This window comes from Triticum urartu, chromosome 5A, assembly GCF_056163025.1.
Source record: "Triticum urartu cultivar PI428250 chromosome 5A, HENAU_Tu73, whole genome shotgun sequence".
In the NCBI taxonomy this organism is placed as follows: domain Eukaryota; kingdom Viridiplantae; phylum Streptophyta; class Magnoliopsida; order Poales; family Poaceae; genus Triticum; species Triticum urartu.
This window is the reverse complement of record NC_141877.1, coordinates 348766379-348791209: the sequence shown is the minus strand read 5'-3', so window position 1 is coordinate 348791209 and position 24831 is coordinate 348766379. Positions and strand designations below refer to the sequence as shown.

General features: G+C 45.2%; 1 protein-coding gene across 1 annotated transcript; it reads left to right on the top strand.

The window, feature by feature from the left end:
* Positions 1 to 1461: 1461 nt before the first annotated feature.
* LOC147971350 (E3 ubiquitin-protein ligase SINA-like 10) lies at positions 1462 to 2416 on the top strand. The gene is made up of 2 exons (XM_087523932.1): positions 1462 to 1596; positions 1679 to 2416. Exons 1-2 carry the CDS (start codon positions 1462 to 1464, stop codon positions 2414 to 2416), a joined length of 873 nt encoding a protein of 290 aa, XP_087380058.1.
* The last annotated feature ends 22415 nt before the right edge of the window (positions 2417 to 24831 follow it).

Genomic DNA, 24831 nt, shown 5'->3' with positions numbered 1-24831 from the left:
ACGTATGGAAACGCTGCGTGGTGCGGGGCCGCAGGCCGGCATCTTGGATGATTTGGCACAACCGATTGCCGCTCGCGTCCATTGCCTCCATAGGTGCTTGTGGCTTCTGGTCACTTGGTCAGTACTAGTATACTCAATATTGTGCATCGCGACCAAGGCGGAGAGGAAAACGAGAGAACTACGTATTTATTTATGGTGTAGATTCACTCATTTTGCTCCATATGTACTCCGTCTCGGTGTAGTCTAGTCACTTGTTTAAATCTCTAGAAAGGCAAATACTCCTTTCCAATTTACAAGGCTCACATAGCAATTTTGTCTGATGCAAGAACCTGGCTATATGCGTGCTCCAAGGTTCACAACTGCCACGTTCGGGTTGCGTTTGGCTCTTCGCCTCTTCAACAAGATGAACAATGATGTTACTACTACTACTTCCACATTATCGAATCTACTGCTGCACGTCTGTCGACCGCATGTGGGAGGGATAGCTTGTTATAGTACTCCTATAAGCAAAAGCCTGTCCTCGTCCGCGAGCCACCGCGCGAATGGGCGAGGGAGAAGGCGTGTAGTAGTAAAATCAAGCTTCTCCTCGGTGTACGAGTTGACTCGACACATCATAGCACTGGCCCCACATTGTTGCCTCTAAACTTGGCTGAAAGACCCGCAATGTACAATATATTTGCTGCAACCTCTAACATTTACCCCACCACAATGTATTCCTGTCTTGACCAGATGAGCGTGCAAACTACAATCACCAGGATGACAGGTAGGGCCCGAAGATTATTTTAATAAAAAATGCTTCGAGACGGCCTCATAGCATGGAGCCGACCCCAATGATTTTAAGCTTAGAGTCACGGTACACGCTATCCTAGACTACTGTACACATGAAACTGCCACACGAGCGCCCAGGCTGCGCTTGGCTCTTTGCCTCTTCGGGAAGTCGAACAAAGATGGAGTACTGCTGCAGTGGAGGAGTACTACAGTATTCTTCTAGGCATCTGACACCGGATGAACCATTACATGTCCACCGCGTGCGGGAGGGAGAGCATGTAGCGAAAGCTTCTCCTAGTCCTGCCAGCCACCACGCTCATGGGCGAGGGAGGGACGCAGCTTCATTGACTTACTGCTCCTGCCTTTGCGTGTATGACAGGTGGGCCCAATAGGTGGGTGGCCCACCTATCATACAGCCAAAGGCAGGTGCAGTTAAGGCATCGAAGCTCGGTCCGCGAGGGAGAGGGCGTTGTAGTAACCAAACTTCTCATTATTGTACGAGTTGACGCGATACATCAAAGCACTACACTCGATATATTTCAATAATTTGCGTTCACCGACGCATTAATCACAACGCATGCATGCATGCGGTGACTCTCCTTTTTATACTTACATGTGTTGATTTAATGCACCTTGAAGTAGTATGAATATGTGACGGTAAAGCTTTGTAATGCCCCGACCCTAAAGCGAGAGATGGTTGTGCACGAGGAGGGCGAGATCATGCAGACGGAACAGGACCTGACGATGGAGCTCTCTATGGTCTCGATGGACCTCACCTTGCTCCACTGCCCCTTGTGCCTCCGCCCTTTGAAGCCTCAAGTGTATCAGGTTCGAATACACCTCATCCGTTCGGCTGATCGAGCAAGGCGGAGGTTTCTTGATTGATGTGCTGTTCGATTGATTTGTGCAGTGCAAGGGAGGGCACCTAGCCTATGCGGGCTGCCGCGTCGAGCGCTCCGGGAACCAGCGGCAGTGCCAGAAGTGCAAGCTTGGTGGTGGCTTCGACATGCGGAACACGGCGGTGGACGCCGTCCTCTCCTCAGTGAGGGTGGAGTGCTCGCACAAAGGCTGTGGGCTCTACATCACTTACCACAAGCTCACCGATCACCAGAGCATGTGTCCGCTTGCGCCCTGCAAATGCCCCATGCCCGTCTACCGCTACGAACGCCCGCCGCCAGTGCTCTCCCACCACATCAGCACCGTGCATCCCATGCCCGTGCACAGGATCCAGTACGGCAAGGTGCTAAAACTGCAAGTGCCACTGTCGGAGCCACGACTCTTGCTGTTAGTGGAGGAGGATGGCCGCGTGTTTTTCTTGGTCGGCGGCGTGCTCGACATCGGCGCACCTATCGCCATGTCGGTCGTTTCAATCAGAGCGGGGGCGTCCCCACTGCCGCACTATGTGGCCAAGCAATGGGCGAACGGCTCGCTGGGGGAGCCCAAAGGCAGGACCGACGCCGTCAAGGTGGAAATGAAGGTGACAAGCAGCAAGGATCCCGGCGACGTCACCGTAAAGGAGCTGACCTTCTTCACAGTTCAGCCCAAGCTGCTGGCCGGGGCTAAGCTGTTCTCCCTCCACATTCAAATTGACAAGCTCACGTCCAAAATGATTCTACTGTGCCTTCTGTTTATCTTATTAATATGCTAATATAGGGGTTAGCTCGGTCTACTTTAGCTTAAGAGATGGTGGGTTTTGGTGGCGATGCAACAATTACTTCGACATCAGATCAGCAGTTAAAGTAATTTCCAACAGTCGAACGGATATTTTGTGTCTGTTGGATATAAAGATCCTTTGGGTAAGAATTATAACAGCAACAACTTATATGCTTGTTTGTTCAGGAAGTGTTGCATACTTGTGCGAGTTGATGCGATGCATCAAACTAGTACTGTACTACTACTAAGTACGTACTCCCTCCGATCCTAATTTCTCTGTGCATAAGTCGAGGCGCAGATACCAAGGAGGGCCTGGTTGTGTCTATACTTGGACAACTTACCCTACTGTGCACCAGGCAAACGAAGCTCGTGTCGTGTTGGTGCCATGTGCGGCCCGCACATTAACCAAAACCTCACACCTCCAGCTTAGCCTCTGCGTTTTAAACTTCTCAATCTCAAGGCCAAGGAGCAACGTGAAACCTATGATAGAACCAATCGGATGGTTGAGAACACTACAATTCGTAGCTACAGATGCGTGTGTGAGAGAGGACGAGTGCTGCATGCACCTCTTCTCTTCCTGTATAACGTACTAAACTCAGAATACAAGTGTATGTGGGTGGCATCGACCTAGGGAGCTAGAGATGGTGCGTGCGAGAATTCCTGACAGATAGGTCTAATGCGCATGAAAAAAATACTAGTCTATAGCTCGCCACGAGGCTATTCCCGTCGAACGCCCCAATAACCGTAAGATATGTATCCGAAGGTGCCAGTTATTGCACGTACACAATAGTAGAAAAGAACTACCATGGCATATGCTACACCACGGCCGAGAACACGTGCCCACGTTACTGTTGGGGAACATAGTATTTCGAAATTTTTCCTACGATCATGCAAGATCTATCTAGGAGATGCTTAGCAACGAGAAGGGAGACTGTGTCTACGTACCCTCATAGACCGAAAGCGGAAGCGTTTAGTAACACGGTTGATGTAGTCGAACGTCTTCGCGATCCAACCGATCCAAGTATCGAACGTACGTCACCTCCACGTTCAGCACACATTCAGATCGATGACATCCCTCGAGCTCTTAATCCAGTTGAGGCTGAGGGAGAGTTCCGTCAGCACGACGGCGTGGTGATGGTGATGATGAAGTTACCGGCACAGGGCTTCGCCTAAGCACTACAACAATATGACTGAGGTGTGTAACTGTGGAGGGGGGGCACCGCACATGGCTAAGAGAAACTTGTGTGTCCTTTGGGTTCCCCCCCTCCCACATATATAAAGGGAGGAGGAGGAGGCCGGCCTAGAGAGGGCGCGCACCATGGGAAGTCCAACTAGGATTCCCAATCCTAGATGGAGTCCCCTTCCATCCAAGAGAGGGAGAAGGAGGGAAGGAGGGAGAGGGGAGAAGGAAAGAGGGGGCGCCGCCCCCTCCCTAGTCCAATTCAGACTGGCCATGGTGGGGGGGGGGCTCCCTTGTGGCCCTCCTCTCCTTTCCACCAGGGCCCATGAAGGCCCATGAACTTCCCGAGGGGGTCCCGGTAACCCCCAGTACTCCGAAACTTATCCGAAATGACCCGAACCATTCTGGTGTCCGAATGTAACCTTACAATATATGAATCTTTATGTCTTGACTATTTCTAGACTCCTCGTCATGTCCGTGATATCATACGGGACTCCGAACTACTTCGGTTCATCACAATACGAAACTCGTAATACAAATCGTCATCGAACGTTAAGCGTGTGGACCCTATGGTTTTGAGAACTATGTAAACATGACCGAGACACATCTCCAGTCAATAATCAATAGCGGCACCTAGATGCTCATATTGGCTCCTACATATTCTACGAAGATCTTTATCGGTCAAACCGCATAACAACATACGTTGTTCCCTTTGTCATCGGTATGTTACTTGCCCGAGATTCAATCGTCGGTATCATTATACCTAGTTCAATATCGCTACCGGCAAGTCTCTTTACTCGTTCCGTAATGCATCATCCCGTAACTAACTCATTAGTCACATTGCTTGCAAGGCTTATAGTGATGTGCATTACCGAGAGGGCCCGGAGATGCCTCTCCGATACATGGAGTGACAAATCCTAATCTCGATCTATGCCAAATCAACAAACTCCATCGGAGACACCTATAGAGCATCTTTACAATCACACAGTTACATTGTGGCGTTTGATAGCACACAAGGTGTTCCTCAGGTATTCGGGAGTTGCATAATCTCATAGTTTGAGGAACATGTATATGTCATGAAGAAAGCAATAGAAGAAAAACTAAACGATCATTATGCTAAGCTAATGGATGGGTCTTGTCCATCACATCATTCTCTAATGATGTGATCCCGTTCATCAAATGACAACACATGTCTATGGCTAGGAAACTTAACCATCTTTGATTAACGAGCTAGTCAAGTAGAGGCATACTAGGGACACTCTATTTGTCTATGTATCCACACATGTACTAAGTTTCCGGTCAATACAATTCTAGCATGAATAATAAACATTTATCATGACAAAAGGAAATATAAATAACAACTTTATTATTGCCTCTAGGGCATATTTCCTTCAGTTACGCCATCTGGGAATAGTGCCGCACTTCGAAACTAGAAACGTCAATAAATTTTGAGCTTGCGTCTCATCACATTGCAAACTACAAAAAAATTCCATCATTCATCATCTACCTTGGTTGGTGAGATTTTTGAATTGACCCCTATAAACCAGAAAGGAGGTACTACTACCACGCTATATTTAATTGCAAACCTGTTCACACCGATCACAGCCTAAACGGTTTCCCACTTAGGAGTGTATTAGTACTCGGTTATAAATACTACTATGCTAGTATGACTGCACATTCCTCCTCAACTCCTCATCCACAAAAACAAACAAGTCATTCAGCATCCTTCCCTTGCGTCTTCCATGGCCAGCGTGAGTTCTGAGTCGAGAGATTACCACCAGGGAGAGGTGAGCATGGAAGCGGAAGCACGAGAGATGTCCCACCTCGCTGCGAAAACAGCCGACATGTCCCGCCGTGCGGAAGTAGCAGCATAGAGGTCCCGCCGCGCCTCCGAAGCAACACGGAGGTCCCGCCGCACCGTCGATGCAGCAGACTGGTCCGGCCGCATCACGGAAGCAGTAGAGATGTCCCGCCACACCGCGAATGCAGCAGAGATGTCCCGCTATGCCGCGGCGGCCTGGGAAAATGTCTCGCGGGCAGGCGACGACTCTTACAGGAGCATGCATGCGATCATCCATAGCTAGATGGATCATATCTCCGGCTGGGCGAGGTTGCAGGACGACATGAAAGCCTCATTTGAACAGGCTACCGGTGTCATCCGGCAACTAAGGGAGGGCAATGAGAGGCTCTGGGCCGAGCGCGACCTGCTGAGGGCGAAGATCATCCGAAGTGTGGAGCAGCAGGAGGAGACCAGTGCCTTGTTGAAGAGGACCGGCGTCATCATCAAGAAACTTATGGACGAGAATGACATGCTCCGCATCAAGCGCCAAAGGCTGGTGGAGGAATCCGTGGATGCTCTCAAGCAGTGTCTTGAGGACATGACAGAGCTCATCGCCGCTCGCCGCGGAGACTAGTTACCGTGGCCTGCAGTAACGCATCAAGAAAGTAGAGATAACCGAGCCAGATCATTGTCTTCCTTCTTCTTTTGCCCTGGTGTATTTCGGGCGTAGCCACATGTGGCCTTTTGAATTATCTTCTTAATTATGTAAGACAATTATTATCCACTGTCGTCGTCCTTATATATTCATCAGTCTTGCTATAAGTCGCAGTAGATGCTATATAGGTTCGTCGGATCTTACATCAAGATCCGTGCAAAATTTTATTTTCAGATTTTCTTTTTTCTCTTAAATCTCAGTCGAGTGAGACATAGCCACACCATTAAACAGAGTCTCGGGTGCCATTAATGGAGACCTTGGGAGAGAGGTGGACGGTAGATGGAGGTCAAAGGGCTATCCTCCCAATAAGCACACGCAGGGGTCTGATCGCACACCTCCCGTACTCAAATATCTACCCTGCACGACGCCTCCTAGCTAATAAAAAGGGGGACGTGTGGCGGCACATACATGGTAAATAGAACGCCCACAGTTTCAATAATACTCGTGTTTCCGATTGTAACGTGACAACACTTGTTCCAAAATGACTTTGTTGATTGTTAATGTGTGCACCTTCGCAAATCGGACAGCAAAATTACCACAACATGTTGGTGCCATGTCATGACACCAAGCCAAGTTTCATGATTTTTATCCGTGTTTCAGATTTACAGGAATTAAAAAAAACAAGTTTCTTAATGTTTCCAGCCGAGCGATGCCGCCGATATGTTTGAATTTCATTCCCATTTCTTGCATGTGACCTAGAAATTTACCCGAGGACACACATGTGATTTTTCAACCAACTTTGTTGCATTAGGGCATGCGCTTGCATTTCAAATTGGGATTATACACACAAAGGTGACACGTTCCCTCTCAGAACCATGAGCCTTCTTGAGAGAAGCTCCGGTTTGCAAGAAGCTTATACCAAAACTTGTTCTTATTCGGCCAATTTTTTTACCACAGCATGGTAGTACCATGACATGACACCATGCCAAGTTTCATGATTTTCAGGCGTGTTTTGGATTTATAAGATTTATAAAACCAAGTTTCTCAATGTTCTCGGCTAAGCCACGATGCCCAGATGTTTGAATTTCATTCCCATTTCTTGTATAAGACCCAGAAATTCACCCGAGGACACACATGTGATTTTTCAACCAACTTTTGTGCACGGGAGAATGTGCTTGTAGTTCAAATTTGAATTATGCACATTCAATGACCAAAAACTCAATTAATGTATAAAAAGGCCAAACGAACCCAAAATAATTCCAAAATTTAACAGGGCACTCATGTAGTTCTATGTTGCCTCTGTAAAGAAACTCAAGGGTGGCAGCGTATGTCGTTTCGCACTCAAAGGTGACACATTCCCTCTCAGAACCACGAGCCTTGTTGAGAGAAGCTCTGGTTTGCAAGAAGCTTATACCAAAACTTGTTCCAAATCGGCCCAATTTTTTTACCACAGCATGTTAGTGCCATGACATGACACCATGCCAAGTTTCATGATTCCCAGGCAAGTTTTGGATTTACATGAATTTAAAAACCAAGTTTCTCGATGTTCTCGCCAGAGACATGACGCCCAGATGTTTGAATTTCATTCCCATTTCTTGCATGGGACCTAGAATTCACCCGAGGACACACATGTGATTTTTCAACCAACTTTTGTGCACCGGAGCATGTGCTTGTAGTTCAAATTTGGATTATGCACATTAAATGTCCAGAAACTCAATTAATGTATAAAAAGGCCAAACGAACATGGAATAATTCCAAAATTTAACAGGGCACTCATATAGTTCTATGTTACCTCTATAAAGAAAATCAGGGGGGAGGTAGCGTATATTGTTTCGCACACAAAGGTGACACGTTCCCTCTCGGAACCATGAGGCTTGTTGAGAGAATCTCTGGTTTTGCAAGAAGCATATACCAAAATCGGTCCCAATTTAGCCAAAAATCATACATATGAAAACATGGTTTAGATTATCCCAGACATCTCGCTACCTAGACCAATGTACTCTGATTTGAATTCTGTTGGGGGAACGCAATATTTCAATTTTTTTGCCTACGATCACACAAGATCTATCTAGGAGAAGCATAGCAACGAGCGGGGAGAGTGTGTCCACGTACCCTTGTAGACCGAAAGCGGAAGCGTTTAGTAATGCGGTTGATGTAGTCGAACGTCTTCGCGATCCAACCGATCCAAGTACCAAACATAGGGCACCTCCGCGATCTGCACATGTTCAACTCGGTGACATCTCTCGAACTCTTGATACAGTTGAGGCCGAGGGAGAGTTCTATCAGCACGATGGCGTGGTGACGGTGATGATGAAGTTTACCGGCGCAGGGCTTTGCCTAAGCACTACGACGATATGACCAAGGTGTGTAACTGTGGAGGGGGGCACCACACACGGCTAAGAGAAACTTTGGTGTGCCTTTGGGGTGCCCCTACCCCCGTATATAAAGGAGGGGAGGAGGAGGCTGGCCAACAAGGGGAGTGCCAGGGAGAGGGGAGTCCTACTAGGAATCCAGTCCTAGTAGGATTCGGCCCCACCCTTTTTTCCTTCTACCGGAGGGGGGAAATGGGAAGGAGAGGGAGTAGGAGAAGGAAAGGGGGGTGGCGCCCCCTTCCCAAGTCCAATTCGGCCTCCTCCCTTGTGGGGGTGCACCAGCCCCTTGTGGGCTGGTTAGCGTCCCTTCTATGGCCCATAAGGCCCATATCTTTCCCCGGGGGGTTCCGGTAACCCCTTTGGTACTCCAGTATGTACCCGACACACTCCGGAACCCTTCCGTTGTCCGAATACTACCTTCCAATATATCAATTTTTACCTCTCGACCATTTCGAGACTCCTCGGCATGTCTGTGATCTCATCTGGGACTCTGAACAAACTCCGGTTCATCAAATCACACAACTCATAGTAGAAATCGTCATCGAACGTTAAGCGTGCGGACCCTACATGTTCGAGAACTATGTGGACATGACCGAGACATATCTCCGGTCAATAACCAATGGCGGAACTTGGATGCTCATATTATCTCCTACATATTCTGCGAAGATCTTTATCGGTCAAACCACATGGCAACATACATTGTTCCCTTTTTCATTGGTATGTTACTTGCCCGAGATTCGATCGTCGATATCCTCATACCTAGTTCAGCATCATCCCATAACTAACTCATTAGTCACATTGCTTGCAAGGCTTAGTGATGTGCATTACCGAGAGGGCCCAGAGATACCTCTCCGATATATGGAGTGACAAATCCTAATCTTGATCTATGCCAACCGAACAGACACCTTCGGAGACATCTGTAGAGCATCTTTATAATCACCCAGTTACGTTGTGACGTTTGATAGCGCACAAGGTGTTCCTCCGGTATTCGGGAGTTGCATAATCTCATAGTCAGAGGAACATGTATAAGTCATGATGAAAGCAATAGCAATAAAACTAAGCGATCATTATTTTAGCTAACGGATGGGTCTTGTCCATCACATCATTCTCTAATGATGTGATCCCGTTCATCAAATGACAACACATGTCTATGGTTAGGAAACATAACCATCGTTGATTAACGAGCTAGTCAAGTAGAGGCATACTAGGGACACTCTGTTTTGTCTATGTATTCACACATGTAGTAAGTTTCCGGTTAATACAATACTAGCATGAATAACAAACATTTATCATGATATAAGGAAATATAAAGAAAAACTTCATTATTGCCTCTAGGGCATATTTCCTTCAGTCTCCCACTTGCACTGGAGTCAATAATCTAGTTCACAACGCCATGTGATTTAACAACAATCGTTCACATCACCATGTGATTAGTTCACATCGCCATGTGACTAATACGCAAAGGGTTTTACTAGAGTCAATAATCTAGTTCACATCGCTATGTGATTAACACCCAAAGATTACTAAGGTGTGATCATGTTTTTCTTGTGAGAGAAGCTTAGTCAATGGGTCTGTCACATTCAGAGCCATATGTATTTTGCAAATTTTCTATGTCTACAATGCTCTACATGGAGCTACTCTAGCTAATTGCTCCCACTTTCAATATGTATCCAGATTAAGACCCAGAGTATTCCAGATCGGTGTAAAAGCTTTGCATCCACGCAACTCTTTACGATGAACTCTTTATCACCTCCATAACCGAGAAATATCTCCTTTGTCTTCTAAGGATAATTTTGACCGCTGTCCAGTGATCCACACCTGGATCAATATCGTACCCCCTTGACAAATTCATGGCAAGGTACACAATAGGTTTGGTACACAGCATAGTATACTTTATAGAACCTATGGCTAAGGCATAGGGAATGACTTTCATTATCTTTCTATTTTCTGCCATGGTCGTGTTTTGAGTCTTACTCAACTTTACACCTTGCAATATAGGCAAGAACTCCTTCTTTGACTATTCCAGTTTGAACTACTTCAAAATCATTTCAAGGTACGTACTCATTGAAAAATCTTATAAAGCATCTTTGAAAGTGCGTTATATCGACTAGAGGGGGGGGGGTGAATAGGCGATTTTTATGAATTCTTCAGTGAGGAATTTGCGGGTGAGGAAATTCCTGACTGAAGAACTACTTGCAGCGGGATAAGTACTCAGGATAAAACATAGTAGTGCACGAGCATGGTCTTCATGATGAAATGAAAACAAGTACAGAGTACAGAAAGCGTAAACACAGGATAACACATTATAAGACAAATAGAGTGAAGAAATTGAACTGAGGAAATAGAGGAAGTCTTCAGTCAAAGTCTTCAAACAGATATGAACAAGCACTCAACACATAAATGAGGAAATGGAAGGGTTGAGGAAATGGAACCAGGTAGCTTGGTGAAGACAATGATTTGGTAGACCAGTTCCAACTGCTATGAGAGTTGTACGTCTGGTTAGGGCGGGTAGGTATTTATACCTGAGGACACACAGTCCCGGACACCCAGTTCTGAACACGCAGTTCTGAACACTCAGTCCTCACCGTATTCCCCTTGAGCTAAGGTCACACAGACCTCGCCCAATCACTCGTGGTAAGTCTTCAAGTGACTTCCAAACCTTTACAGACTTGGTCACTCGGCGATCCACAATTTCCTCTTGGATGCTCTAGACCATGACGCCTAACCGTCTGGAAGATGCACAATCTTCAAAGGTAACAAGCGTCGGATCCACGCAGGATCAATCTATTCAGTGATGCTCAATTACTTGGGGTTTGTAGGTGTTTGGGTTTGGGTTTTCCTCACTTGATGATTTTCACTCAAAGTCCTCGGAGGATGGGATGCTCTCAAATGACAAGTGTCAGTTTCTCTCGGAGCAGCCAACCAGCTAGTGGTTGTAGGGGGCGGCTATTTATAGCCTAGGGAGCAGCCAAACATGATAAGACATAAATGCCCTTTAATGATATGACCGTTAGGTGAGTAGATATTTTGGGACAGCTGGCGCATGGCACAACAACGGTCGGAATTTTGAGTATCAAATTCCTCAGGGCTATCATGTTCCTCACTGTGTAGGCAATCTGCACTGGCGAATTCCTAACTCCTTAGTCAGAACAAATTCCTCAGAGACCAGAAGAAATTCGTCTCTGTCACTGAAGAAATTTGACTGAACTGTATGAGATTTCCAATGGCTTCACTCGAAGGGATTGGTAGGTGTAGGATTTGAGGTGAGTATCACATGGAAATTTTTCCTTAGTATTTCCTCGACCCCCTTTAACAGTAGAGTGTTTCCTATGACTCAAGAAACAGAAAATGAAACTACAAAAACAAAAGTCTTCATCCTTCATGCTCCTAGAATGAATACCAAGTCTTCAGGATTGCACCAATTTCTTCACTTTCAAGTCTTTAGTCGAAGAACTTCATTTTTAGGGGTCAACTTTCTCTATAAATATCAAACTCCTCATAGACTTATAGACCTGTGTACTCTCATAAACACATTAGTCCCTTAACCTATAAGTCTTCAATACACCAAAATCACAAAGGGGCACTAGATGCACTTATAATCTCCCCCTTTTTGGTGATTGATGACAATATAGGTTAAGTTTTCAACGGGGATAAACATATGAAGTGTAAATACTAGAACTGAGGAATTTGATTGCAAGATATAGAAGAACTCCCCTTGAAGATGTGCATAGTGAGGAATTTGCTTTTGAAGCAAAGCACACTTGAAGAGTAGAATCATGGAGATCTCCCCCTATGTCTTGTAATTCATACACGCATTGACATATAATATGAAGAATTTGAAATGCATGATGAAATATGGTGACTGATGTAATCCAGCATGCATGCATTAACATTAATAAGGAATAAGCATGCAGGAAAGCACAACAAAAGTATCAGGCCACCATAGAGTTTATGATTACAACTCGATCCAGCAAAGTCTTCAAAAGAACGAGAGTTGTAACTTAGAAACAAAACACCCATAAAAGTAGACCCGCTTGAATACTAACTCAAATTTCTCCCCCCTTTGTCATCGAATGACCAAAAGGGTTGAAAATGAGGACTAACGCCCCTGAAGAATATCAAGTTGATGGAGGAGCGCCAGCGTTGTTGGGGTCATTTGTCGTTGTAGGGTCTGCCGTAGTGTCGTCCAAGTCTTCATACTCGTCGGTAGCGCGCGATGAAGAATATGAACTGGCCACCAAGGTAGGAACTTTGACCTTATTGAATTTCTTCGGAGGAGGTGAAGACCAGTCAAAATCTTCCTTGAGACCCATTTTCTTCAGATCTTCTTCACCATACAGATGTGATAGGACAGCCCAGGTGCGACCGAAGACTTCATGGAGGTAGTAATGGTTTTTCTTCACTGTATTATGTGTAGAAGTCATGTTGTGAAGAATAGAACCAAACTGACGCTTAACCCATTTATGGTTTTGATCCACCTTCTGGTGAAGACTAAGAAGCAGCTCATGGTCAGTCATCACACGTGGAGCTGTGGCTTGAGGAGTAGACTTGGGTGCATTGGTAGCAGAATCATGTGTGGCAGAGTCATCATTGGTGGAGTAAGATGCAGCTTTGCGAAACTGACCATCCAATGGACGAATGCCTTCATCAATGACAAGAGGTGTCTTGCCCTTTTCATCTGTTGAAGTAAAAGTCTGCTTGAGGACTTCAATCAGGGGCAAGTAGCTGAGGTGATTCTGAAAATCAGCCTTGTAGTTGAGTGATGAACTTGTTCCGAGGAATCTCATAATCCAAGGAGCATAAGGCTTCAACTCAAACGGAGAGAGTGCAACATTTGCCAGAGTCCTCATGAAGAAATCATAATAATTGGTTGGGATGCTATGAATGATGTTGAATAGTAGATTCTTCATGATGCCAACTATTTCCTCATCAGATGAGTCGTGGCCTTTGATGGGACTCATTGTCCTCGTCAGAATGCGATAGACCGTTCTGGGCACATAGAGTAAGTCCTTTACGAGGAATTTGGTCCTTGGGGCTTGATCGGGCTTCAGAGGCTTCATTAACACTTGCATGTAATGAGCAGTGAGTTCAGGTTCTTGGTACAGGCAGCGGGCTCCTTCACTGGGTGGACTGATGGGCATGGCATGAAGCAACTCAGAGGCCCGTGCCTTATAATGAGTATTATCGGTCATCCATTCCAAGACCCAGGAGTTGATATCTTCAGGATCACCTGTGATATGCAGTGTAGCGTAGAACTAAAGAATAAGCTCTTCATTCCAATCAACAATGTCAGAGAAAAAGTTGAGGAGGCCTGCGTCATGAAGCACACTGAGCACAGGAGTGAAACAAGGCAATGATTCCATGTCCACATGAGGAATATGCTCATGGTAGAAGATTTTGTCTTTGTTGAAAAGCAGCGAAGAATAGAAATTGGCCTGGCCGGCAGTCCAAAAGCGCTTCCTCCTAAGACGAGTAGAGTCATAAGGATTGTAGTCAGTGAAGAATACATGCTTGCCAAAGAAGTCATCAGCCTTGAATTTTTGCTTCTTTGAGAAGGGATCCTTTGGCTTGGGGTGAGGAGTGTCAGTCAATTACATCACAACTTCAGGGATCTCGATCTCAGGTTCCACAGGCTGAGGAATCTCAGGTACTTCTTCAGTGGCAGCCTGGGACTTCAATTCTTCATTTACATGTTCATCAGCACTAGTGGCTGGAATTTCTTCATGGATGGATGGAGTTGCACGAGGTTCTTCAGATCCCATTTGGACTTCAATAGTTATTGGGGACCGAGGAATTTGTTGAAGAGGTGTGAACAGAGGAGAGTTGGGGTGCTGACTTTCCCAAAAGTCATCATTCAGCACTGGCGTGGTGCATCCAATGTCCACATCGACTTCTTCATCCATTTCTTCAACGCCGACCTCTTCAGTAGTGAACTGAGGCATGGGGGATGAGATAATTGGGGTTGAAGGGATTTCATCCACTTTAATTTCTTCATCCAACTGCTCTGATGAAGCAGTAGAGGGATTCTCTTCATCGGATTCACTTGGAATCACATATTCTTCATCAAAAGGAACAAGGTCCTTTGATGGCATGGTTGAGATAGGAACAACATCAATTTGGTTGGTAAATGAGCTGGTCAATGGCTTCATCTTCTTCGGGGCTGAAGAATCTGATGAAGTTGATGCCTTCCTTTTTCTTCACTATTGCACGCTCTACAGCCTTGGTCTTCTTCACATCTGATGCAGATGGAAGGAGCGAAGTTGGTGTAGGCGCAGGAGGAGCAGAGGAATTTGGTTGAATTTCTTCAGGCGCAACTGATGCAGTTGCCCTGACGTCTTCACTTTCTTCAGGCACAACACTAGTGGTTGCCCTGGAAGTTTCTTCAGTGGCTGGAATGCAGTCATCAGCCCTGGAATTAGCATTTTCTTCAGCAGCCTGATTGTCATCAGTGGTGCTGGCATTTCCTTCGGTAGGCCGAGCAGATGCTTCAGCCCGAGGAATTTCCTGTTGCGTTGGGGCTGCAACATTTGAAGTGAAGTTGTTAGCGAGTCTCACAAATGAACCTTGGCTCCCAGCCAATCAGCATGGTATGCGTCAAATTCATCACTTAGTTTCTTGATCTCAGACTGTATATTGACGAGTTCTTCAGTTGTCATAGAGACAACGTTTTTCTTCAGGTAGCACTCCTTTTTGTACCGCGCTTTCTTGATCTGCATGGCCTTCTCAAACTTCCATTTTTATTCTTGTATGAAGTGAGTCAACATATGACTTTGGCCAGGAGTCAGCTTGAAATCAGGCATAGGAGTATTTGGGTCCTTGTGCCATAGGTAAATGTACTCAAGGATCAACTTTGGATCCAAAAGCAGAGGCACACTTGTGCCCTTGGCTCTAGCGGCCTTGACCTGCCTATCTCTGATGATTTCTGCAAGTTCATCATCATCAGCTTCGTCTTCATCTGACGACACTTGAAAAGCGACCTGCTTCTTTTGAGGACTTGTCGAGAGCCTCGTCCAGCAGTTTCCTTGGTCTTCAACAGAGTGGGACCAGTTGAAGAATACTGTGGTGCTGAGGAACTAGCAGATGCTCCTGAGGCAATAGAGATGCCCGTTGTCCTTTGCCACGTGGCGAGATGCGCATGTGCTGAGGATTTGGTCGGAGCAGCCGAGGACTTTGGCGGAGGAGCTGAGGATTTTGAAGTGGGAGCAGCTTAAGTAGTTGGCCGTGAGGGCTTTGAAGGTGAAGCACTTGGCTTGTGAGCAGGCTTCTTTGGCATGGCCTTCTTTGGCTTGCTTGCAGAGGCCTCAGTAGTGGCAGCAGCAGCAACAGAGTCTTCATTGAATTTCCTCACTGCTTCTCTAGCTTGTTTGTCCAACTTGGCCTGGCGCTTGGCCCATTCATTAGGATAATCCTCACCGCGCTTGAGGCTGGTGGGATCTGCTTCTTGGCCAGGTGCCAACGAAGGTCTTGGGCATGGAGGATTGAGAGCGAATTTCTTCATGTACTTGGGAGTAACATACCTGTACTCTCTCCACTCTCATGCCCATATCCTCTCTATTCTTTGAATGTGCACTTTGCGCTCATTCTTGGTTTCCTTTCCATGAGTGGCCTCATCAGGAGTGCAATAGTCCTTGTATATGTCATCAGGGATCTCAAAAGCAGTATTGACCTCGGGCCTCTTTCCTCCCTTCCGTGGCTTCTTTCCATCAGCCATTTTCTTCAGATGAGGAATTTGAACAATGGAATTCTCTAAAGATGTATGCAACTTTACTTCGAGGAACGCTACAGATGAGTTAAGTTGATGAGAACCTAGTGATTCAGCAGATGACATAAGTACCTGTGAACAGAGTATAGTTGTGAGGAATATGGAGAGGTCATATGCGTTCTCAGAGGTTTTTGAAAAAGGAGCAAGTTTGAGGAATTTGACTAGATGAGTTTTGAAGAATTTCACTAAGCGTTCTTTGTCTTAGGTTCTAGAGATGGATAGATCGAAAATCCACACATTTGAGGAATCTTGAAGAAAAATATAGCTTAGAGAAATGAATCAAGAACAGATGACATGTGAGGTGTTCAGTGTGTGTGATGAATTTGAAGTATAAACACCTTTGAAGATTTTGTAGTTATCATTTGAATCAAAGAGGGCAGTAAAAGTAACTTTTAATTACCCTGGACGAAGAACACGACGAACTAAGAGGTGTAGATGTGAAGTTCGTCACATCAGATCTTCCACGCCCTAACTTGGCAGAGGAAGACAACTACGGCGGCGGAGTGAAGAAATCCGCAGCCGGCGTGAGTACGACGGCGACGAGGTTGAGGCAGTGAAGCTCTTCCTCACCGACGACGATGAAGTAGCGGCGACACTAGGGTTTGAGATGCTCGAGCTGGAGTGAGAATGAGCTGGGTAAAAGTGAAGTGAGGAAGGGAAGGGGTATTTATAGCCACGGTGAAAAAAAACTGTTTTCCCAAAGAAGTTGGACGAACGTGTCCCTGACCGTTCTCATTCGATTGACATGTGTCACCCACGTACTGAGAAGTGGAGATCGTGTGAGATCGTGGGTGAATGGATAAGTGTTGTCATGGGATGTGGAACGGTTTGAGCGGCAAAGCCGAAAATTTAGATATGATAAGTTAAAAGTTCCGTTCGCAAATTCTTCAGCTGACAAGGACACAATGAAGATTTTGAACGAGTTTCAAATAGAACACACATGAAGAATTTGTGAATAGATTGGGTTGAGTATAGCATAGAGGGGGAAGGGTCCGATCACATTCACTTAGCAAAAAAGACAATATGAAGAAATAGCTATAACTGAATGCTCTAGAGGACATAAACTCATATATATATATATATAGCCAATGAAGAAAAACGACTGAAATGGTGAACACAATGCAAATTGAAAAAGAACTGAGGAAAAGCTCAATTGAAGATTTTCAACATTTTTGTGGTGGCGTGACCCACCGTATAAGAATGATGATTTTAGACACCGCGTACAATTGCCGTAGGGTTCTGAGAATCAAATTCTTCGTTAATTTCTTCACACTTAGAGTGTTAGTCTTCATTGATTGAAGAAAAACGTTTCTTCATGTGTTGCATATCTAAGTCATCAATTTCGCATAAGTGTTAGGATGGGTGTCCTTTTCAAAGAACATTCGAAGATTCTAGGATATTTAGCTCACACCGTAACTTGCTAAATCTCTTCTCATCCAAGGGCTTAGTGAAGATATCGGCTAGCTGTTGTTCAGTATTCACATGCTCAATAGAGATGTCGCCCTTCAACACATGATCACGAAGAAAATGATGACTAATCTGAATGTGCTTTGTCTTCGAGTGCTGAACTGGGTTATGAGAAATCTTGATGGCACTCTCATTGTCACAGTAGAGTGGCACATTCTTCACGTTGACGCCGTAGTCCTTGAGAGTTTGCTTCATCCATACCAGTTGAGCACAGCAAGAACCAGCAGCAATGTACTCAGCTTCAGCAGTAGACTGTGATACGCAATTCTGTTTCTTCGAGGACCAACAGACCAAAGATCGTCCGAGGAAATGGCATGTGCCAGATGTTGACTTGCGATCCACACGATCACCAGCATAGTCAGAGTCTGAAAATCCAATGAGATCAAAAGCCGAGCCCTTGGGGTACCATAATCCAAGTGTTGGTGTGTGAGCTAGATATCGAAGAATATGCTTCACAGCTTTATGGTGTGATTCCTTTGGTGTAGCTTGAAATCGGGCACACATGCAAACACTAAGCATAATATCTGGCCTAGATGCACATAGGTACAATAAAGAACCAATCATGGAGCGGTATACCTTTTGATCGAAGTCAATACCATTTTCATCAGTGCATAGATGGCCACTTGTGGGCATAGGGATTTTGACTCCTTTGCAATCTTGCATGCCGAATTTCCTCAGTACATCCTTGAGGTATTTCTCCTGAGATATGAATATGACATTGCGTTGTTGACGAATTTGAAGACCTAAGAAGAATTTCAATTCTCCCTTCATAGACATTTCATATTCCTCCCTCATCATATAACCAAATTCATCAGTATAACATTGGTCAGTAAAGCCAAAGGTAATATCATCAACATATATTTGCCACACAAAAAATTCACCATCATAAGATTTAGTGAAAAGAGTTGGGTCAAGTGAACCGGGTTTGAAGCCTTTCTTCACGAGGAATTCCTTCAAAGTATCATACCACGCCCATGGGGCCTGCTTGAGGCCATAGAGGGCCTTATTGAGTCCGAAGACTTTGTTAGGATGCTTTGGATATTCAAAACCTGGGGGTTGAGCAACATATACTTCTTCCTCAAGCTTACCATTGAGTAATGCACTTTTCACATCCATTTGATATAAAGTGATATCATGATGGTTAGCATAACCAAGTTATATGCGAATATCTTCAAGTCTAGCAACAGGTGCAAAATTTTCATCAAAATCAATTCCTTCAACCTGTGTGCAGCCTTGAGCTACAAGCCTTGCCTTATTCCTCACCACAAGGCCATTTTCATCTTGCTTATTGCGGTAGATCCACTTTGTGCCGATGATATTGTGCTTGCGAGGATCTGGACGTTTGACCAGTTCCCAGACGTTGTTGAGCTCGAATTGATGTAATTCCTCTTGCATAGCTTGAATCCACTCAGGCTCCAGAAATGCTTCATCTACCTTAGTGGGCTCTGTGATAGAGACGAAAGCAAAGTGCCCACAAAAGTTAGATAAATGTGAATCTCTTGAGCGTGTGAGAGGACCTGGAATGTTGATGTCGCTGATGATTTTCTCAATTTGCACTTCATTTTCGACGCGAGGATGAGCGGGTTGACGTTGAGGAATTTGATCAGCATTTTCTTCAACACCATTTTCCTCAGGTGCATTAGCATGACATTATTCATGCTCTGGAGTAACTTCTTCAGCTGATTCTTCAGTAGGAATGACATCCTCTGTAGCCTTGAACTTAATAGATTCCTCAGGAGGTATTTCATCTGTCACAGGAGGTAGGTGCTCTCTTTGCAAGCCATTAGTCTCATCGAACCGCACATCTATAGTTTCAAAAACCTTGTGATGACAGGTGTTGAAGACTCTGTAGGTGTGTGAGTCCTTACCATAATCGAGCATAAAACCTTCATGTGCTTTCGGTGCAAATTTAGAACTGTGATGAGGATCTCTAATCCAACATTTAGCACCGAAGATTTGAAATAACTCACATTAGGTTTCTTGTCAGTGAGAATTTCATATGCTGTCTTCTTGAAGAATTTGTGAAGATATACACTATTGATGATGTGGCATGCAGTATCAATTGCTTCAGGCCAGAAGCGAGGAGGCGTCTTGTACTCATCAAGCATAGTGCGGGCCATCTCAACAAGAGTCCTGTTCTTGCGCTCCATGACGCCATTTTGCTGAGCAGTATAAGGAGCAGATAACTCATGAGTAATACCAAGTTCATCAAGATAGTCATCAAGGCCAGTGTTCTTGAACTCAGTTCCATTATCACTCCTGATGTGCTTGATCTTCACACCAAAGTTAGTTGAATCCCTCGAGGAAAATCGTTTGAAGACTTCCTGCACTTCAGTTTTATAAGTGATAATATGGACCCATGTATATCGAGAGTAATCATCAACAATGACAAAGCCATATAAAGATGCAGCATTGGTAAATGTGGCATAGTGAGTAGGGCCAAAGAGATCCATGTGAAGCAATTCAAATGGTCGAGTAGTAGTCATGATAAACCTTGCTAGATGCTTGGCCTTGGTCATCTTTCCCGCTTCACAAGCTCCGCATAAGTGATCCTTGAGGAATTTTACATTTTCAATGCCAATGACATGCTTCTTCTTCGCGAGCGTGTGTAGATTCCTCATGCCAGCATGACCAAGTTGTTGATGCCATAGCCAGCCTTCTGAAGCTTTTGCAAGTAGACATGTAGCGGGTTGTGGTCCTGTAGAGAAATCAACAATATACAAATCTCCACTCCTAAAGCCTTCGAAGACTTTGGAATTGTCAGTTTCCATGATCACAACACAACGATACTTGCCAAAGACAACCACCATATCAAGATCACAAAGCATTGAGACAGACATGAGGTTGAACCCTAAGGACTCGACAAGCATGACTTTGTCCATGTGTCGGTCCTTTGAGATTGCAACCTTACCTAGACCCAATACCTTGCTTTTGCCTTTGTCAGCGTAGGTGATATGCTTCAGATGTGATGGAGATAAAGCAGTGTCCATCAATAATCTCCTGTCACCAGTCATGTGATTTGTACATCTACTATCGAGGACCCACTTAGTGGCTTTGGGTTGATCATCCTTCATATGAATCAGTGCAACTTACGAACTCATATACTTCACCAATGAAGAATATGGTATCAATTTCATCAGACAATAGAACAGATAAAACAATATGAGGACGTGAGAAATGAAAATTCATTTCTTCATGATTAGCTTGCGTCCTTTCAAGCATATTCAGGTCTCCAGCATATTCTTCAGATGATTAAGTTCATCTGGAGACCTGACCCTACATAAGAGATTAGTTCCTTTTATTCACCACCCACATCTGAAGGGGTGGCAAAGAGTTCATCATTCTGCGGGATCCATAAGAGAAAGGTGGCATAGACGCTAATCCACTTCGTTTCACATAAGAGGGGTTAGGATAAGCATAAGAGTAGGCAGAGAAATTCTTCGAGGACTTATGGACATAATGATTTGATGAATAATGCACATATCCATAATCCTTAGATCTTCCCTGCGAAACAGACGGGTTAGCACGATGATGTTCATATGAGGACTTTGATCCTTTTGAGGAATTTGATCCATGAGAGGAGTTTGGTCTGTATGAGAACTTGGATCCATATGAAGAATTTGATCTGGGGTTCCTATTCTTCACAGGTGGTGTCATGATGACATTCACGTGAAGATTTTCAAGGCACCTCTTGGGAACCCAGATTTTCTTCATAGGAGGACCGTTCCTGCAGTTAGTGCCAACATATCTAGCAAATACTTCACCATTCTGATTTTGAACAGTTTATAGTGAGAGTCAATGGACTCATCATAAGAATATGAATATTCACATGTAAAGCCAGATAAAGTAGATGGATCCACTGAAGGTCCCTTTGCAGCAACCCATGAGGTTTTGGGATACTGCTCAGGTTTCCAGTAGGTCCCATCAGCATTGATTTTCCTCTCAAAGGCAATACCCTCTTTCCTAGGGTTCCTGTTGAGGATATGCCTTTTAAGCACGTCACAAAGAGCCTGATGCCCTTTGAGGCTTTTGTACATGCCTGTCATATACAATTCCTTCAGCCTTGCATCATTAGCGATACTAGCAATGTCCTTAGATGAGGAATTAGTGATAGCAGAGGCAGTTGAAGAATTTGCAGCAATGGAAGTATTTGATCACTCAGATGAAGAATTAGCAGTTTCATGTTCAATGCACTTCAAACATGGATGAACAAATTCATCCTGAGTAGCATTGATCTGTTGAGCAAATAATGAATCACACTCCTTCCGAAGATCTTCATAACTCACTCTTAGCTTCTCAAGATCTTGCTTGCTTTCAAGAAATTCATAAGAAAGCTTCTCATGATCAGATAGGAGAGTGTTATGATGAGCTTGAAGATTGTCAAACATGGACTGAAGTCTCTGAAGATTTTCAGTCAAGATTTTAGTGCAATCCATTTCCTCGCCTAACATATCATTGCTTTTATCTATCATATTTTGAACCTTTTTAAGAGCCTTTTGCAGTTTCATAGCAATCTTAGCAAGTTTAGAATAGCTGGGTTTGAGGTTTTCATCAGATTCATCCTCACTAGATTCAGATGAGGGATATTTGAGTACCTTTGAGCCTTTTGCCATGAAGCAATAGGTGGGAGCGTAGTCCTCATCGCCGTCATCAGTAGTGTTGGGGAGGTCCTTTTCTTCAGAGTTGAAGATGGACTTGCTGACGAACACGGTAGCGAGGGCTAGGCTCGCCACACCAGAGTCTGACTCCTCAGATTCCTCCTCTTCCTCACTTTCCTCAGATTCAGCCTCAGAATCCATTTCCTTGCCAATGAATGCTCGAGCCTTCTTGGAGCTGCTCTTCTTGTGAGCTGAGGACCTCGAGGGTCTTGATGACAAGGACTTTGAATATTTCTTCTTATTATTTGAATCATCAGAACTGTAATCCTTGTACTTCTTCTTCTTCTTCTTCTTCGATTCCTTTTCCCACTGAGGACAATCTTGAATGTAGTGTCCAGGTTTTTTGCATTTATGGCAGAGTCTCTTCTTGTAATCATGGGATGAGGAATCTGATCTCAAGTCACCACCTCTTGAGGATTTACCAAAATGACCACGTCTAGAAAGCTTTTGGAACTTCCTCACGAGCATTGCTAGCTCCTGGCTCAGTTCTTCATTGTCACCAAGGCTGCTGTCAGAATCTTCACCATCAGATTCGGATACTGCCTTGGCCTTCAGAGCCCGTGATCTACCATAACTTGGTCCATAGAGATCTCTCTTCTCAGCAAGCTGGAACTCATGAGTGTTTAGTCTCTCAAGGAGCGGGTTCAAGTGACTTGTAGTCTCCACGTTCTTGTATCATCAATACCAAGGTATCAAATGAGGAATCAAGCGATCTCAACAATTTCTTCACCACCTCAGGGTTGGTGATATTAGCGGCACCAAGTGCTTGAAGCTCATTTGAGATGTCAGTGAGGCGATCGAAGGTTTGCTGAACATTTTCATTGTCGAGTCTTTTGAAGCGGTTGAAGATATTTTAAAGAACGGCAACTCGAGAGTCACGCTGTGTTGAGACTTGTCGGCATTCTGGGAATGGGGGTCCCCAGACTTGCTTGCCTGCGGCCCATGGTGTGACCAAGCCAGCAGGCCGTATGGCCCATCTTCACCAACAAAGCATCGAAGACCCTCCCGAGGGTCCAAGCCTCGCGAGGTGGACGACGCAAGGTCTCCTCTGCAGTGGCCTAGCTAGGCAGGCTCACGAGGAGCAGAGATATCAAGACGGGGCAAACCTCACGAGGCCCTCGTGACGTGAGCCATGAGGCACGACACCAGGAGGGCACCAGGCGGGCGCCAGCGCGCGTAGCGTCCTTGTTTCCTCTTTGGTGCTAAGGTGGCCAGTGCAGGCTAAGAGTATTGAGGCACCAGGCAGATGTTGCTATATTGGTGCAACGAGACGAAGACCAGGAGAACGGAAAGACGGAGGTCATCATGGAGCCCAAGATGGCGTCACCACCAGAGCTTTTCGCAGGCGAAGACCACTTTTGTCAGGATAGCTTGTACTAGCTGTCCCCCTTCAAATTGGCCCGCCGTTGTTGGCTCCCTTCCCGCTCGATATTTGTGAAGAGGACCAGGGCCTATATAAGTAGAGCTAGCCACCATAGTAGCCAGGGGGCATCTCATCTCATCTTAGCTTGATCCAACCCGATCGAGTGCCTACTCACAAGAACACCTCAACCTCAGGAGGCTGTTCTTCCCTTGTACTGTTCACCATCAGCCCTAGAGGCAATCCACCACCACCACACTGGAGTAGGGTATTACTCCACAACGGTGGCCCGAACCAGTATAAACCTCGCATCTTTCTGTGTTGCGAGTTCGTTGAGTTCGTCCGCGAGATCTTAGCGAGCTAGGGCGTAGATCGGTAGGTAGGAAAGACTTCGCGTGCACCCCAGTGTTCGAACCTTAAGGGTTTGCCGGAACCCCACATCCGACATTTGGCGCGCCAGGTAGGGTGTAATGCCCTCGATGCGGCTATATCTCCTATGTGTCGAAGCATGACTTAGAGGCATAACCGCATTGAAAGCATTGTCACAAGTGAGGTAATCTTCACACAAGCCATGTAATACATAAGGGAAAGAGATACATAGTTGGCTTACAATCGCCACTTCACACAATACATGAGCAAAGCATTACATCATCCAGATACAATCAAGGTCCGACTACGGAACCAAAATAAAAGAAGACTACCCCAAATGCTACACAGATCCCTGATCGTCCCGACTGGGCTCCACTACTGATCAACTAGAATGAAACAACACAAAGGACAAGATCTTCATCGAGCTCCTCCTTGAGCTTGGTTGCGTCACCTGCTCGGTAACATCGGCACCTGCAAGCTGGTTTGGAAGTATCCGTGAGTCACGGGGACTCAGCAATCTCACACCCTCGCGATCAAGACTATTTAAGCTTATGGGTAAGGTAAAAGGTATGATGTGGAGCTGCAGCAAGCGACTAGCATATTTGGTGGCTAACATACGCAAATGAGAGTGAGAAGAGAAGGCAAAAGCACGGTCGAACAACTATGATCAAGAAGTGATCCTAGAACAACCTACGTCAAACATAACTCCAACACCGTGTTCACTTCCCGGACTCCGCCGAGAAGAGACCATCACGGCTACACACGCGGTTGATGTATTTTAATTAAGGTCAACTTCAGGTTTTCTAC

Excerpts from the sequence above, each read along its gene's own strand:
- LOC147971350 (XM_087523932.1), top strand. The coding sequence starts at position 1,462 with ATGGTTGTGCACGAGGAGGGCGAGATCATGCAGACGGAACAGGACCTG. Across the intron at positions 1,597-1,678 it reads TGAAGCCTCAAGTGTATCAG|TGCAAGGGAGGGCACCTAGC; the intron begins GTTCGAATACAC and ends TGATTTGTGCAG.